Source organism: Carcharodon carcharias, chromosome X (genome assembly GCF_017639515.1).
Source record: "Carcharodon carcharias isolate sCarCar2 chromosome X, sCarCar2.pri, whole genome shotgun sequence".
NCBI lineage: Eukaryota > Metazoa > Chordata > Chondrichthyes > Lamniformes > Lamnidae > Carcharodon > Carcharodon carcharias.
This window is the reverse complement of record NC_054507.1, coordinates 14,791,948-14,805,707: the sequence shown is the minus strand read 5'-3', so window position 1 is coordinate 14,805,707 and position 13,760 is coordinate 14,791,948. Positions and strand designations below refer to the sequence as shown.

Below are 13,760 nucleotides of genomic sequence, written 5' to 3'. Positions count from 1 at the left end.
CATCCTTCAACAGAGCATTGGACTTGTAAGCGAAATTCTGACATTTCAGGCTTTGCATATTGGTTAAAATTCACCTTTAATTAGACAGAAAATGCATGTTGCTTTCTGATCGCATTTATTCCATGATTGGATTGGCAACATAGAAGCGACTGCTCATATAATTTCTGAAGGCAAATTTTATGCTCGCACAAGTCAAGTTGGCGCCAGGCTTTTTTTGTTTCGCGCAGAGCTGCACATTTGCTGTCTTCCAATCCTTTGCGCCCGTCCACGCCATCACATGCTGAGGTGAACCTGAGTGATTCATTCACCGCCATTTTAAGTCTAGCTAATCATTTGGAGAATGTGGCCTGGAATGGAAGCAAACAGCCTCCTAGCTGGCAAGTGGTGCATTGTGAGGGAGGGAGGTGGGTGAAATTACGGGCCTACTTAAGGAAAGTCATTTTAAGTAGGACCATTGTGCTACATTTTCATGGCCACTTACTGCTTCTCAAAATAGGCAAAAAAAAATGATGTACATCGAACCCTAATTGACATTTTAGGACAGAACTCCTGGCAATAGAGCTAAAGGGGCCCTGAAATAGTAAGTTTAGAATTATTTCTGTGGTTCCACAAAAATAACCTATTTTGTTGCTGCCCCATGGGACTTCCCCTCCCTACCCCCACAGGACTTACCTGGTTGCTGGCTGAGTGGTCTCTGGGCCACCTGACGATGCCCACAGCTCACCGGTTTGATGAGGCCTGGGCCTAAATGGTGGCTTCAGCTTCTCTGCCTCTGGAATGGGAGGGCAGCTGGTCAGCCACCTAAGAGTTAAAATTGGCCCCGGCGATTCGTAAATAAGTCAGAAGAATTTCACTGGATTGCAAACTGATTTATATGCTGCCTCCTTCTCCCCTGATACAAACATTTTTCTTTTTAACCTCTCAACTGATTTTCACCTCATATTTACCTTGGAATAATCTAGATTGGACATGATTGGGTTGGAATCAATATGTGCCCTGACCAGCGCTGTGATGAGACTAACTGGAACATTTGAAGGCGTGGCTTCTTGAACATTCTTTGGTTTGGATGGAAGTCGACCTCTACGACCTTTCAGGCTGTCTGTGCGGACCACTGGAAGATTAAAAAAAAGTTAGATTTTCTTTTAAGCCTGTTAGGCTTCTCGCCGTTGGAGCTAGTGGATGCACAAAATATGAGCTAACAGGAAGGAATTTTGAGAGTTTGTGCAAGCGAAGTGTTTGTCCACTTCCAGTGACTTGTCAAGTCTCTCATGTATACAGATTGGTGTTACAAACAATTGTACACAGAATCAAAGTGAGTCCATTTTTGTTGCTTCTTAAGGCCTTGTTAACGAGCAATTCTTTGGCTTCACTTTCTGCGCCTGGTACATTTGTTACATTCAATAAAGGCTGCTGCTATAGCAACAGAGGGGTGCCGGGAACAGCATTACCACTGATACTCTGCTCCTCAAACAGCTCCTGTATTTGCTCCATCTTCACAACTGTCCCTGAACCTGGATATTAGAATCTGACTTCAAACTGTCTACAAGTCAACTACATTCCACCACTGGGCCTCAGAATCTAACATTGGGCACTCCCATATTGTAACCTCTCTACCGTGTAGTTACGACCAGGACAGGTCTCTCCTAATTCCCGACATCCCTGTGTAATCTCCTTTCCCTCTATGTCCATTCAAGTGCACATTTTGGTACTTCTCTTAACCTGAACCTATGTCCATCTCTCTTTTTTATCTCTTGGTCCCTCAATTGTCCAATCTCCTCCCCTCCCTGTCACCTACTCATGCCACCTTTCGTATCTCCCCCTCTTGGGTACTTTGCCTTGCCCTCACCACCTCATAATCTCTAACCTAATCCATCACAACTCTTCTGCCTTTCTATTCATTTCCAGCTGCCCAAGGCTTGAAGCTACTTTGGATAAGTCCATAGCTTCCCTCTGTCCTCTCATGATACTCTCCAAAGAGCCCATCGAGGCACTACTCCTTACAAGCAGCAACCTCAATTGCCTGATCCTCCTTACTTGCAGACTTTCACAAGAGTTTAAGAAATAGGAGCAGGAGTAGGCCATGCGGCCTGTTGAGCCTGCGCCACCATTCAATATGATCTTGGCTGATATTCTGTCTCAACTCCACTTTCCTGCCTGCTCCCCATATCCCCTGATTCCCTGAGAGATCAAAAATCTGTCTATCCCAGCCTTGAATATATTCAATGATTGTGCATCCACAATCATCTGAGGTATCGAATTCCAAAGGTTCCCAGCCCTTTGAGTGAAGAAATTTCTCCTCCTCTCAGTTCTAAATGATCGGTCCCTTATCCTGAGACTGTGCCCCCATGTTCTAGATTCCCCAGCCAGGGGAAACAATCTCTCAGTATCTACCCTGTCAAACCCCTTCAGAATCTTGTATGTTACAATGAGATCACTTCTCATTCTTTTAAACCCCAGAGAATATAGGCCCAATTTACTCAGCCTCTCATCATAGACATCCCCCTCATCCCAGGGGCCAATCTAGTGAACCTTCGCTGTACTATCTCCAATGCAAATATATGCTTCCTTAAATATGGAGACCAAAACTGCACAAAATATACCAGGTATAGTCATACCAAAACCCTGTACAATTGTAGCAAGACTTCTTTATTGTTGTACTCCAATCCCCTTACAATAAAGGCCAACATGCCACCTGCCTTATTAATTGCTTGCTCTACCTGCATGCCAACTTCCTTCCTCACCAAATGCACCTGCTGAGGGTACATCTCAGCAACCACATTCCCATCCCACTTACCTTACCCACCATTACCGACTATGCCTCTGCCAAAGGACCAACAATTACCAGGCCTCTCTGTATTTCCCTTCACCCAAATTTCCAATCAGGTTTCCACCTTGCTACAGGAATGAAATGATTCAAATCAAAGTCCTGTTTGTAGCCTTTGACATGATTGGCCAACCCATCCTCCGCCAACACCTTTCATCTCCTGTCCAACTAAGTGGAACTGTCGCTGTTTGGTTCCATTCTTATTCTCATCCAGATGTAGTCACAGCATCTCCAACAATACTTTTTCTATCTGCCCCATCCCCAGAGAAGGGGGCTATTCAGCCACTTGAGCCTGTTCCACCATTCAGTTCAATCATGGCTGATCTGTACCTTAACTCCATCTACCCGCCTTGGTTCCATAACCCAAAATACCCTTGCCCAACAAAAATCTATCAATCACATTTTTTAAATTTTCAATTGACCCCCGCCCACAGCCTCAACAGCCTTTTGGGAGAGAGTGTTCCAGGTTTTGTGTGAGGAATTGCTTCCTGACATCATCCCTGAACCGCCTGGCTCAAATTTTAAGGTTCTGACCCCTTGTTTTGGATTCTCCCACCAGAAGAAATAGTGTTTGTCTGCTTACCCTATCAAATCCTTTAGTCATCTTAAATACCTCAATTAGATCTTAATTTTCAATACTCAAGAGAATACAATAACTTGCCTGTGCAACCTGCGCTCATAATTTAACCCTTTTAGCCCTGTTATCAATCTGGTGACCTTGTCCGAGGCCAACATATCCGTCGTAAGGTGCAGTGCCCAGACCTAAACAGAATATTCTTGATAGGATCTAACCAGAGCTTTATACACTGTAGTACAACTTCCACCCCTTTGTACTCCAGCCCCTTGAGATAAAGAGCCCGCCCCAAAGATATATCCTTGCCCCACCACACGCTCCCCCTTCATCCTCATCTACATGCTGCTGTTTGGCAGCACCTCCCAAAGACATGGCACAGCTTCCACATATACTCAACTCTTATCTCTCCACTGTTTCTCTCGACGCCTCTGAGGCCTTTGTATTGTCCAGCTGCCAATCCTTCCAATATGCAATCTTGAATGAGTTGCAACAGCTCCAATTCAGAGCTTTCATCCTTAATTCAAATCCCTCCATGGCCTCATCCCCGGCTATCTCTGTAACCTCCTCCAGCCCCACAGCCCTCTGAAATCTCTGGGCTTCTCCAATTCTGGCTTCTTGTGCATCCTGCACTCCATTGGTTTCACTGTTGGCGGCCATTGCTTCAGCTGTCTCGGGCCTAAACTCTGGAATTCCCTCCCTGGTTCTCTGTACCCCTCCACCTCACTCCACCTTTAAGATCCTCTTTAAGATGCCACTTTGACCATGTTTTTGTTTAACCTTCCCTCCTTCCTTGGCTCAACATCCATTGGTGACTGATTACGCCTCTGCAAAGCATCGTGCGATGTTTCACAAGGTTAAAGGCACTATATAAATGTAGGTTTTTGTTGTTTTTCAATACAGCAGATGTACAACAAAACCTAGTGAAGGGAGAGCTCCTCTGTGATGAGGACAACATAGGTCCAGCATCTAATGTCACACAGATAGACCCGTTGAAGGGAAAGGATCAGCAGAGTAAAGCCAGGGAAGTTAAACAGCATATGAGGCATCCCAGCAGGACCCAACATGTGGCAGGATTACTGTACCAAACATAACTCCACTACACTTCATAGTGCAGGAATGTGAGAGGATATGATCCCTGAACTCTGTCCTTTGAAAGAGCAAGATCTGCAGCTGCACATCAAAGTAATGATGGCCATCAACCTTTACATCACAGAGTCCTATCAGTCACCCATGGAAACTAGATTTCTGCTCATCACTGCATTAAACAGGTCACAGTTGGCCTACTTCATCACATACACACTCGCCGAATGCAGTACCAGCAGGAGAGACAGACCCATTTCTACCAAGATTGTTTCTTGGGTATAGGATGCCATAGACTGCACTCACACAGCCAGTGGTGCATCTGTACACAATATCATTGTTCTCATCAACAGAATTATTACTTCCTAAATATCCAAATGCTATGAGAGCACTAGCAGAGAATGCTGCAGGTTTCAAGAGGAGCTTCTCACACTGCTTTAGTGTAATGATGCCTTCCAAAATAGATTGAAGGCCAAAATAGGCTGCAACATTAGTTTCTGGAAGATCTGCTGCAAGCATATGGCTGATGAACCTTTGTGCCATGCCCCCAATGAGACAAGGGGGAGGTTAAACAATCAGAGTGCAGATATTTGGAGCGTTGAAGTATAGAGTCGCACGGTTGGACCGTGGAGGGTTCCCCTCCCCCAGAGAAAGTTGGCAGACTAACAGCAAGATTTGCTGCACATTGCTGAATACCGCCCTGGAAGCCAGTGTGAGCATAGAGGTTGCTCAAAAGCAGCAGCAAGCCATGTAAGAGGAGGGTGATGGTAAACAGATCCATCAGCGGCAGAGCAGCTACAAGAACTCAAACCAGTGCATCAGGCTCTCATTGGCCCTTGAGGCCCTTACAAGTTAACAGTGCAAGTTTCACAGCTTGACTTTCCTAGTTCTCTAGTATCCTTGCTGTTACTGTGCTATCTTTCCTGAGCGCGGTTATGTGATTTGCTCAAGAGTACAGTATAAAAAATACTGACATCAATTCTTAAGTGTTTTTATCCCTGCAACAGCATATGTGAAGACTATGTTTAATGTACTGTTGCAGAGTCCTGTTGTGACTCATGCATTACTCCTACCTGATTCCCTAATGAAAGGCCCTGCTCACTTCTTGCAAGATGCCCTCACAGTCTCTCTCTCGCTCTATGTAATTGAAAACCAGAGGGTGATGCATGAATGTTAGAAACATTTTAGCTTTTTGAGGGTGGCTGGGGATTGCAGGGTGGAGGAGGGGTGGAAGGAGCTGCTTGCTTCAGTGAGGGCTATTTTGTCCAGAGATGCACAATGGCAAGGAATTAGCGCGACTTAAAGAGATGCCATTTACCTCTGCTTTGCTATGTGCATGCCACTATTAGCGATCAAGACATGAGCCACCAATCTCTGTCAGCTCTGGGTTTCTATGGATTGCCCTAATTGCATCTCCCAAGCATGTGGATGCCAGCTGTATTGTGCCTTGAGTTGTAGAGCTGAACATTAGTGGAAGCCTTTGTGAGAGATGCTCCAATGGTGTCTATGTTTTTCCCTGTAGATGCCACTGATGTTGCTTCCTGCTCAATGGCTGTCTGCAGAATTAATAGCTGTTTCTCCATGGCAGTGTATAAATGGGAGTTATAGACACCCCCATGCAACAAGGATCAGCTTCCACCGCACTTCACAAGGAGACAAGCGGTTCATGTAAGATTCCTTGGCATGAGAGGTCCTCCATTTGCAATTTGCCCTCAAGAGCCTGTACTTAAAGCAAAGGATCAGTCACCCTGCTGCACCTCCACTTCCTAATGATCCACAACTCACTCTGTGCCTCCTCAACCTCACTACATATCTTCCAAAGTGTGGATCACTAGGCTAATGCTGGGTTCAAGTCATGCTGATGACGCAGTGTTGCACTGCGACTAGTGGATTTAAGGAGCTGGCTTACTCCTCCAGGGGTTCTGTGATGAGAGATGGCACTATGAGACGGACCTACGGCAGGCCAGAGGTCTGTCTTGTTTCTAACCATGAGCGACTGTGCATCTTTTATATTTCTGTATAAAATCTTGCTTGTTGGCCAACTGATAAGTTGTTTACTGTTGGCTAGAAACAAACCATCTGAGTGGATGCCAAACATACGTTTTGTGGCACATGTTAACAAGGGGCATTCAGTCACCTCTGTCTAGGTGGAGAAGTGTTAATTGGCAAGTCTTCATAAAAGTGACAGAAATGCTTAATACTGATCATCTGGATGGGAGACAGAGACAGAGCCAAAAAGTTGTGGTGGTCCAATCCATCTGTGACTCCTGCAAAGCAAAAACTTTCACAGTTGGCTTTGTTCTGAAGGGCGTGGGTGCCTGGAAAGCAGATTCTGGGAAACCAGCCTGATGTGTTTAAATCCTACTGTGAGAGATAGCTGTGTCCAATTATGAAATGTACCTTCTCTTTGATACTTCATTGTCTCAATTTGAGCTTCAAAGCAAAGAATTGAGTACAATTGTTGTTCGCTAACTTTTGCTCTCCAGGCAACTGTGCCTGCTGGAAGTGGTGCGTGAATTGCCGCGTTCACATTTAAGTTTTGCTGCACAGAGCTGCGTTCAAAGTTTTAGGAAGTTATCGAAATTTCAGAGCATTTGTTACTTTTGAATTGTGGTGAGGGTGCATGAGAAGGCAAGCAACGTCCTTGGCCTGCTGCATTGTTCCAGTGAAGCTCAACGCAAACTAGAGGAACAGCACCTCATCTTCCAACTAGGCACTTTACAGCCTTCCAGACTGAATATTGAGTTCAACAATTTTAGATCATGAACTCTCTCCTCTATCCCCACCCCCTTTCTGATTTTTCCCCCTCCTTTTTGTTTTTTCCAATAATTTATATAGATTTTTCTTTTCCCACCTATTTCCATTATTTTTAAATGTATTTCCATCCATTGTTTTATCTCTACCTTTTAGCCTATTTCGATCCCTTCACCCCACCCCACCCCCACTAGGGCTATCTGTACCTTGCTTGTCCTGCTTTCTACCCTTAATTAGCACATTCCTTAGATAATATCACCACCTGCAACCCCTCTTTGTCCTTTTGTCTGTGACATTTTTTGGCTATCTCCACCTATCACTGGCCCTCTATCCAGCTCTACTTGTCCCATCCCCCTTAAACCAGCTTATATTTCACCTCTTTTCTATTTTTCTTTAGTTCTGTTGAAGAGTCATACGGACTCAAAACATTAACTGTGTTCCTCTCCGCAGATGCTGTCAGACCTGCTGAGTTTTTCCAGGTATTTCTATTTTTATTTTTGTTTTGGATTTCCAGCATCCGCAGTTTTTTTGTTTTTATCTAAGAAATTAAGCATGCCTTCACATTGGAATCTAGTGAAATTTGCTGTGCATGTTTTTGCTTCTAAATAATTCTACTTCTTACTAACTTGATTTACTGTGATAGTCTGTGATACCTTGTCTGTCAAGACATTGTTTGTCCATCTGTTGAGGGGATCTGGTGAGTATGAGGTGGCTGGTACTAATTTTAATTAACTTATTAACAACAGAAGGGGTTCATTGCTCAGGAAGGGCAACATGATCCCAGATTATTTTGTGCCTATAAGGTCAGTCTTCAGTTCAAGGTGAGCACAGGCTTCTCTCTGGGAGCTGGCTTTTATATTGGTCAGAAAAGAAAGTAGCTGAGACAGCCCAATTATTAATAATGACCACTTGGACATTAGTTTCTATTTTTTGTCGTAACGTCAGTTAGATAGCCTAAATATTCTATCAACATTTTATTTCTCAAGTTATCCTCGGGTTATTTGGGTGTCGCTGGCAAGGCTGACATTTATTGCCCTGTCCAAACAGGCTGCTTCCTCAGCCAATTCAGAGAGCAGTGATGACTGGCATTAAAATAGGGCTGTCCAAAAAGCAAATCAATGTGACGGATTTTAAAGGACGTGCTCAGGCACTGCTTTTGACCCTGAGAAATGTAAAACGCTTTGATGCAGTGTGAGAATATAACGGTACAGACCAAGAGCTTGGTTGCCTCCTCCAACCTCTAAGTCCCTTGGGTGCTCTGTGGTCACCCTGTCCTTAATGTCAATAGTGGCAGCCTCCGAGCTGGTTAGGATCTAATTTTTGTTGAGAACTATCACTAGTCACCAGTACTCTCTCCTGTCAAGGGCCACCTTCTCTTGCAAGATGACTAGTATCTATTTTGGCCACTTTTAGCTCAGAACGATTTCCCTTTGGGTTTTATTTCCATGCTCTAGATAAATTCAGGCTAACAATTCCCTTTCTATTCAAGCAAATATCTTTCAAACTGTCTATGGGATATCCAGTTAATTCACTTAACAGTTCGTACCTTACCCCCTTTTTTCAGGTTAGACACTTTCAGATTCTTCCAACTGGATTGAGGAGCAGAGCTGACCTTTGTTGTGAATCAGCTCCAAATGCCCACAGTGTTCGCTCCTTAATTGTGGCGTGTCCTTTGGGCCTGCAGGGGGCCTTTTTCCTGCCCCATACAAGCCAACTGCCATAACCTGAAAGACACCTGCAAGGTTTTCTCTTTGAAGTGAGCTATTCTGTTGGACTATCTTGCCTCAACAAGCAATACAAATTATGCAATGCGCAGCCAGATTGCTGTATTATGCACTCTTTATGCGCTCAGTTAAGAATCACTTGGATGGTTAATGCATGGCTCGGTTGTACTATTTGCAGCCGCACATTAGTTCTGACTAACCAGGTCTGACAGAAATCCCACCATGTAGGATAGAGTGTCACAACACACAGAAGAAAAATTGAGTGCCTTTATCATGTATTCTTCACAAGACAAGAAGAACCTCTTCCATGGACCTTATGCTTTCACTGTCATCAGCTCTGAGCTTTGGAATTTTACAACACCTGAACTGTCCCTGCCACCAGAAAAGGCACGGGGAACAAAACAAGAGGAATCAAAGGCATGAGAGTGGGGAGGAGACTAGACATAAAAGGACCATATGAGAGGACCAATGCTTTCTCCATTTGTAAAGTAATCTTCTGTTCTCTATATAATTTATAGGCATTGATCTGGTCCTTTTTAGGTATTAGAAGGGTTCCTCGAAGGACTGAATATTGGAAGACAGACGCTGAATGTAAAGCTGAGGTCAGTTATGGAGGAGTAAATCCTAAAATGGCAATAAGCCTGTGAGCTCACCAGGATTATCACAATAACAATATTCAGTTTTGAACAGTTCAAAGATTTAAGAAAGAACATTGCCAATGTGGAAACTGCAGTATAGCCATTGCACTGGTAATGCTCCTTCAAGCTTTGACAAAGTATGTTTTTTGTAAACTCATAGGTCAGGCATTACTTCTAAGGAGCAAGATGCATACATGTCTCCAGGTAGCTATAAGTAATCTGTAGGAAAAAATTCTAATCCAAAGACTTTATTAGCCTCCATACTAATAAGCACTTAGAAATGTTATCTAATTGAGGTGTTTAAGATGATTAAAGGAACTGGCAGGGTATATAGGGATAAACTATTTTCCTCTGGTGGGAGGAGTCCAGAACAAGGGGACATAACCTTAAAATTAGAGCCAGGCCATTCATGGGGTGATGTCAGGAAGTACTTCTTCACACAAAGGAGAGTGGAAATCTGGAATTCTCTCCCCCAAAAAAGCTGTCAAGGCTGGGAAAAATTTCAAAACTGAGATTGATAGATTTTTGTTAGGTAAACAATTTAAGGGTTTACGGAATCAAGGCGGATAGATGGAGGTAAGATACAGATAATCATGATCGAACTGAACAGCAGAACAGGCTTGAGGGGCTGAATGGCCTCCTCCTGTTCCTATGTTCATCCTCTGTTCTAACTGGAATGGATGTTCTTTACATACCCTACTTGCTACATACTTATCTTCATGGTGCCCAGCTCAATGTTTTGGCTTTACCAGTGCTTTTCTGGTTATCACTACCAAATCCATATGCTGAAATTTCACCCCCTTGTAGCCTTTTCCCCATTCCTACTAACATGGTTATGGTGACCCTGGGCTTTGAATAGCTTTGTCTTAATTGTTATTATTATAAGTACCATTATTATTGAAAGCAAACCACCAAAGCATAGATCAGTAACTTACCACAGAAGTATGTGGAACAAACCCTAACATAACAGATAAGGGGTGGGAGGGACCAGATTCTGAAACTGTTACTTCCTCATTGCAAGAATACCTCAAGGGAATATATAAAGAAGTGACTTGCATTCTCAAGGGCAAACATACCTTATTTTTGTATTATATTTTTATTAAATTATATTTTGCATTATAGTAAAATGCATCGTACTAGATGATTAGAATTAAATTATTAATGACAGGCAGATGTGACGAATGAAATAGTGGTTGACCAACAACGCCATGTATAAACATGTGTGTGTGTGTGTGTGTATCTAGAATTGTCCAAATGCTTACCTTCTTTTACCATACCCACGGCAAGGCATTTCTGAAAGCGGCAAAACTGGCATCGATTCCGTCGCCGTTTGTCCACGGGACAGTCTTTGTTTGCTAGGCAGACATACTTGGCATTTTTCTGAACTGTACGCTGTGGAGACAAATGAAAATTATCAGTGAAGAGAGGAGGTTACCAAGGAGGTCCTGGTCGACAGATGTACCTTGACAACCAGATGCTGTAATGCAGAGGTAGAAATCCGCTAACGTATAGCATTCTCTGCATGCATCCACATTTTCATATCAGAAGGTTGAATGTCCAAGCATCAATCGGGTGCAATGTTACAAATCTGCCTCCCTAGGTATCTCAGTTGATAAATGCATTGCCCTTTCTGGAAATGAGCCAAACCAACAAAGTAACAGGTCCAGTTCCCGGTCTGGACTGTGTTGGCTGATGTTAACCAGAGTGGAGCAGAGACACTAAAGTTGGCTCAGTGCCACCTGATTGGGGAGGGGCAAATAATGAAGTACCAGCCACAGCTTCCGTTCCACATAACAACAGCGAGATTCATAGCGGAAAGCACAAGTATGTCAATATTACATTAGGGCAGGAGCAAGCTCGGTGGGTGAAGCTGGAATGGTCTGCCAAGGCTTACTGTCCAAGCTCAGGCTTGAAGAATGGGCAGTTGGACAAAGCATATCGGAGGGCTTCAAGCACCCATGGGAAATGCCCTGCAGTATGAGGTATCATTTTCATGAGACTGGTGGGGGGAAGAGGGAGAAAACTGGGGTCTTGAACAGCATTCTAAACAGGTAAAACAGGATACCACCTTCAACACATTACATGTGCTGCAGACCATCGTTATTTTATTGGGTAAACAGACAGTAGAAAAAGTAGTTCTTATGGCAAACTGTCATGTTAGAGCCTATGGTTGGATCCAGTCAAACCCAGGTTTGCCAATGAGCAATGGTAGAAGATGACTCCAGCTTAGGGAAAAAATTGCATAGGTGATGGGTGGGGATGGGGGAGTTTTTGAAGGTGATAGTGATGGTAATAAAGTTCTTGACGTCATAAGGGTTGTACCTACCTTGATAACAGAGAAGTAACTGGAAAAGCAGTGGGGATATAATGGGCTAAGCAGAGATATAGTGATAGCCCTATCAATCAATCAGTGGGTTACAGTCTTGTGCTAAATAGCAGCTAATACCAATGCTGAACTAGTTTCAACTGGTATTCAGTGTGCCAAACTAGAACTGTCAGCATTGGTCCAAGTACAGGGTTTCAATTCCTATTCACTTCCGTTTAATCTGCCTGGCCAAGCTGGTGAAATACCTAAACCCAGTTCAGGGATTATGACAAATTCAACTGAATCTGAACATTGGATTGCACCTTTGAATTCTCTCCAATGTTCATGGGGCAGGACCCACCTAGGAGAGCAGATTAAATGAATCAAGAGATATTGGTTAAGTGACATCAAAATTTGGCTTTAAAAGCCTGTGGATTGCAGGATGAGAAGGCTGAGGGAGGTGAGGAAATCCAATGTTTTGAGGTTAAGAATGAGTTAGATGAGTTTTGATTTCAGGACAGTGAGGAAGCCAGGAGGAGGAATACATAGGAGGGTGCATTCAAAGCTAAGGACCAACAGGACAATTCAGAGAATTGGCCATAGCAGTGTCGTTTGTACAATCATTTGTAATGGTACATTATAGCATTGTGTGAGAGGTCAAATAGTGACGTTCTCTTTACTGTGAAATATTTTCCAATTCAAAACCCACTTTATTCGGAGAGGCCTCTTGCCCTAGTTTCCAACACACTTTAGCACCATTTGATGAGATGTACTTGCATTACAGGGTGGGGGACTGAAGAATTAAAGCCCAAAAACGAGCAATCCAGCTCAATCAAATTGTCTTTATAAACTAAAAGGCTGGAATAGATGAGTTCTTGAGATAAGTGTTGTGGATGCTGGAAGGCAATAAGTTTTTCCACATGAAGCATCAACGCATGCACGTTAAGCACTCACACATCAGGTTTTAGTGCTAATCAAATACTTCTCCTTTGCCCTAACAACTCAACCTTACTCTCAGAGGAGGTAAATCAATGTGACTTTTCCGATTCCCACACTCTTAAGAGTGAACACAACAGTGTAAAAGAATGGATATTTACATGCTGTGCACTTCTGTCTACTGGAAATTGGATTCAGATTCCTTTGCATAGTCCCCTCCCTCAGAACAAAGAAAAAACTTGCACCTATCTATGCCAGATTTGACCTCAGAGCCCAGCAGTGAAAGGACAATGTGCTGAGACTCAGTCCTCAGAAGGTGCACAAAAAATAGGAAGAGGTATATCATAGAGAGGATGCTTTTTTTTAATGCCTTTTTTATTCATTAGAGGTCCATGAATACTATGCCATGATCAAACACTATAGTATAACAGCAACCATTATGCAAAGATATTAGTCCATTATGAACTGGCTGACTTTTTAAATATATCATTTACAATATTCTCCACCTGAGCAAAAAATGCTCATCTGACAAAGAAGGGACGATATACCGTTGCCAAGCAACTGGCCCATTAGTAGGATGCCAGAACATCTGCAAAACAACTATCTTGGGTCCCTCTGCCCACCCCCACCCCACCCCTTCCTAAGATCCAGTGTCACAGCTGTACTGAATATCTGTGTTGTCGATGTTATGTGATGAAAAACAGATTTGCTTTTGGCAATGTGCCAGGAAAATTCAGTGTTTAAAGGGCGTATTGTGTTGTGCAATCGCTCACTGGCCAGTTGGTCATGTTTGCGGTTGTCACTTCTTTCTTTTAAGACCCACTCCAATATGCTGCTGCACACTATCAAAGCGTTTTCCCATTTAAAAGGAATGGTGTATCCTTTGAATTGCCTCTCCCTGTTATGCAGCAACAATTCATGAAAA

The 13,760-nt window shown here is 43.4% G+C and overlaps 1 protein-coding gene across 7 annotated transcripts in view; it reads right to left on the bottom strand.

Moving 5' to 3' along the window:
- LOC121273268 (nuclear receptor subfamily 4 group A member 1-like) overlaps positions 1 to 13,760 on the bottom strand; it is a 65,956-nt gene that overhangs the window by 11,435 nt on the left and 40,761 nt on the right. For all 7 annotated transcript variants that reach the window (XM_041180309.1, XM_041180310.1, XM_041180314.1 and 4 more), the window contains 2 exons: positions 10,857 to 10,986; positions 948 to 1,111 (listed from right to left, as the gene is read on the bottom strand). In XM_041180309.1, coding sequence (XP_041036243.1) covers positions 948 to 1,111; positions 10,857 to 10,986 — 294 coding nt within the window. The remainder of the gene's footprint in view (positions 1 to 947; positions 1,112 to 10,856; positions 10,987 to 13,760) is intronic.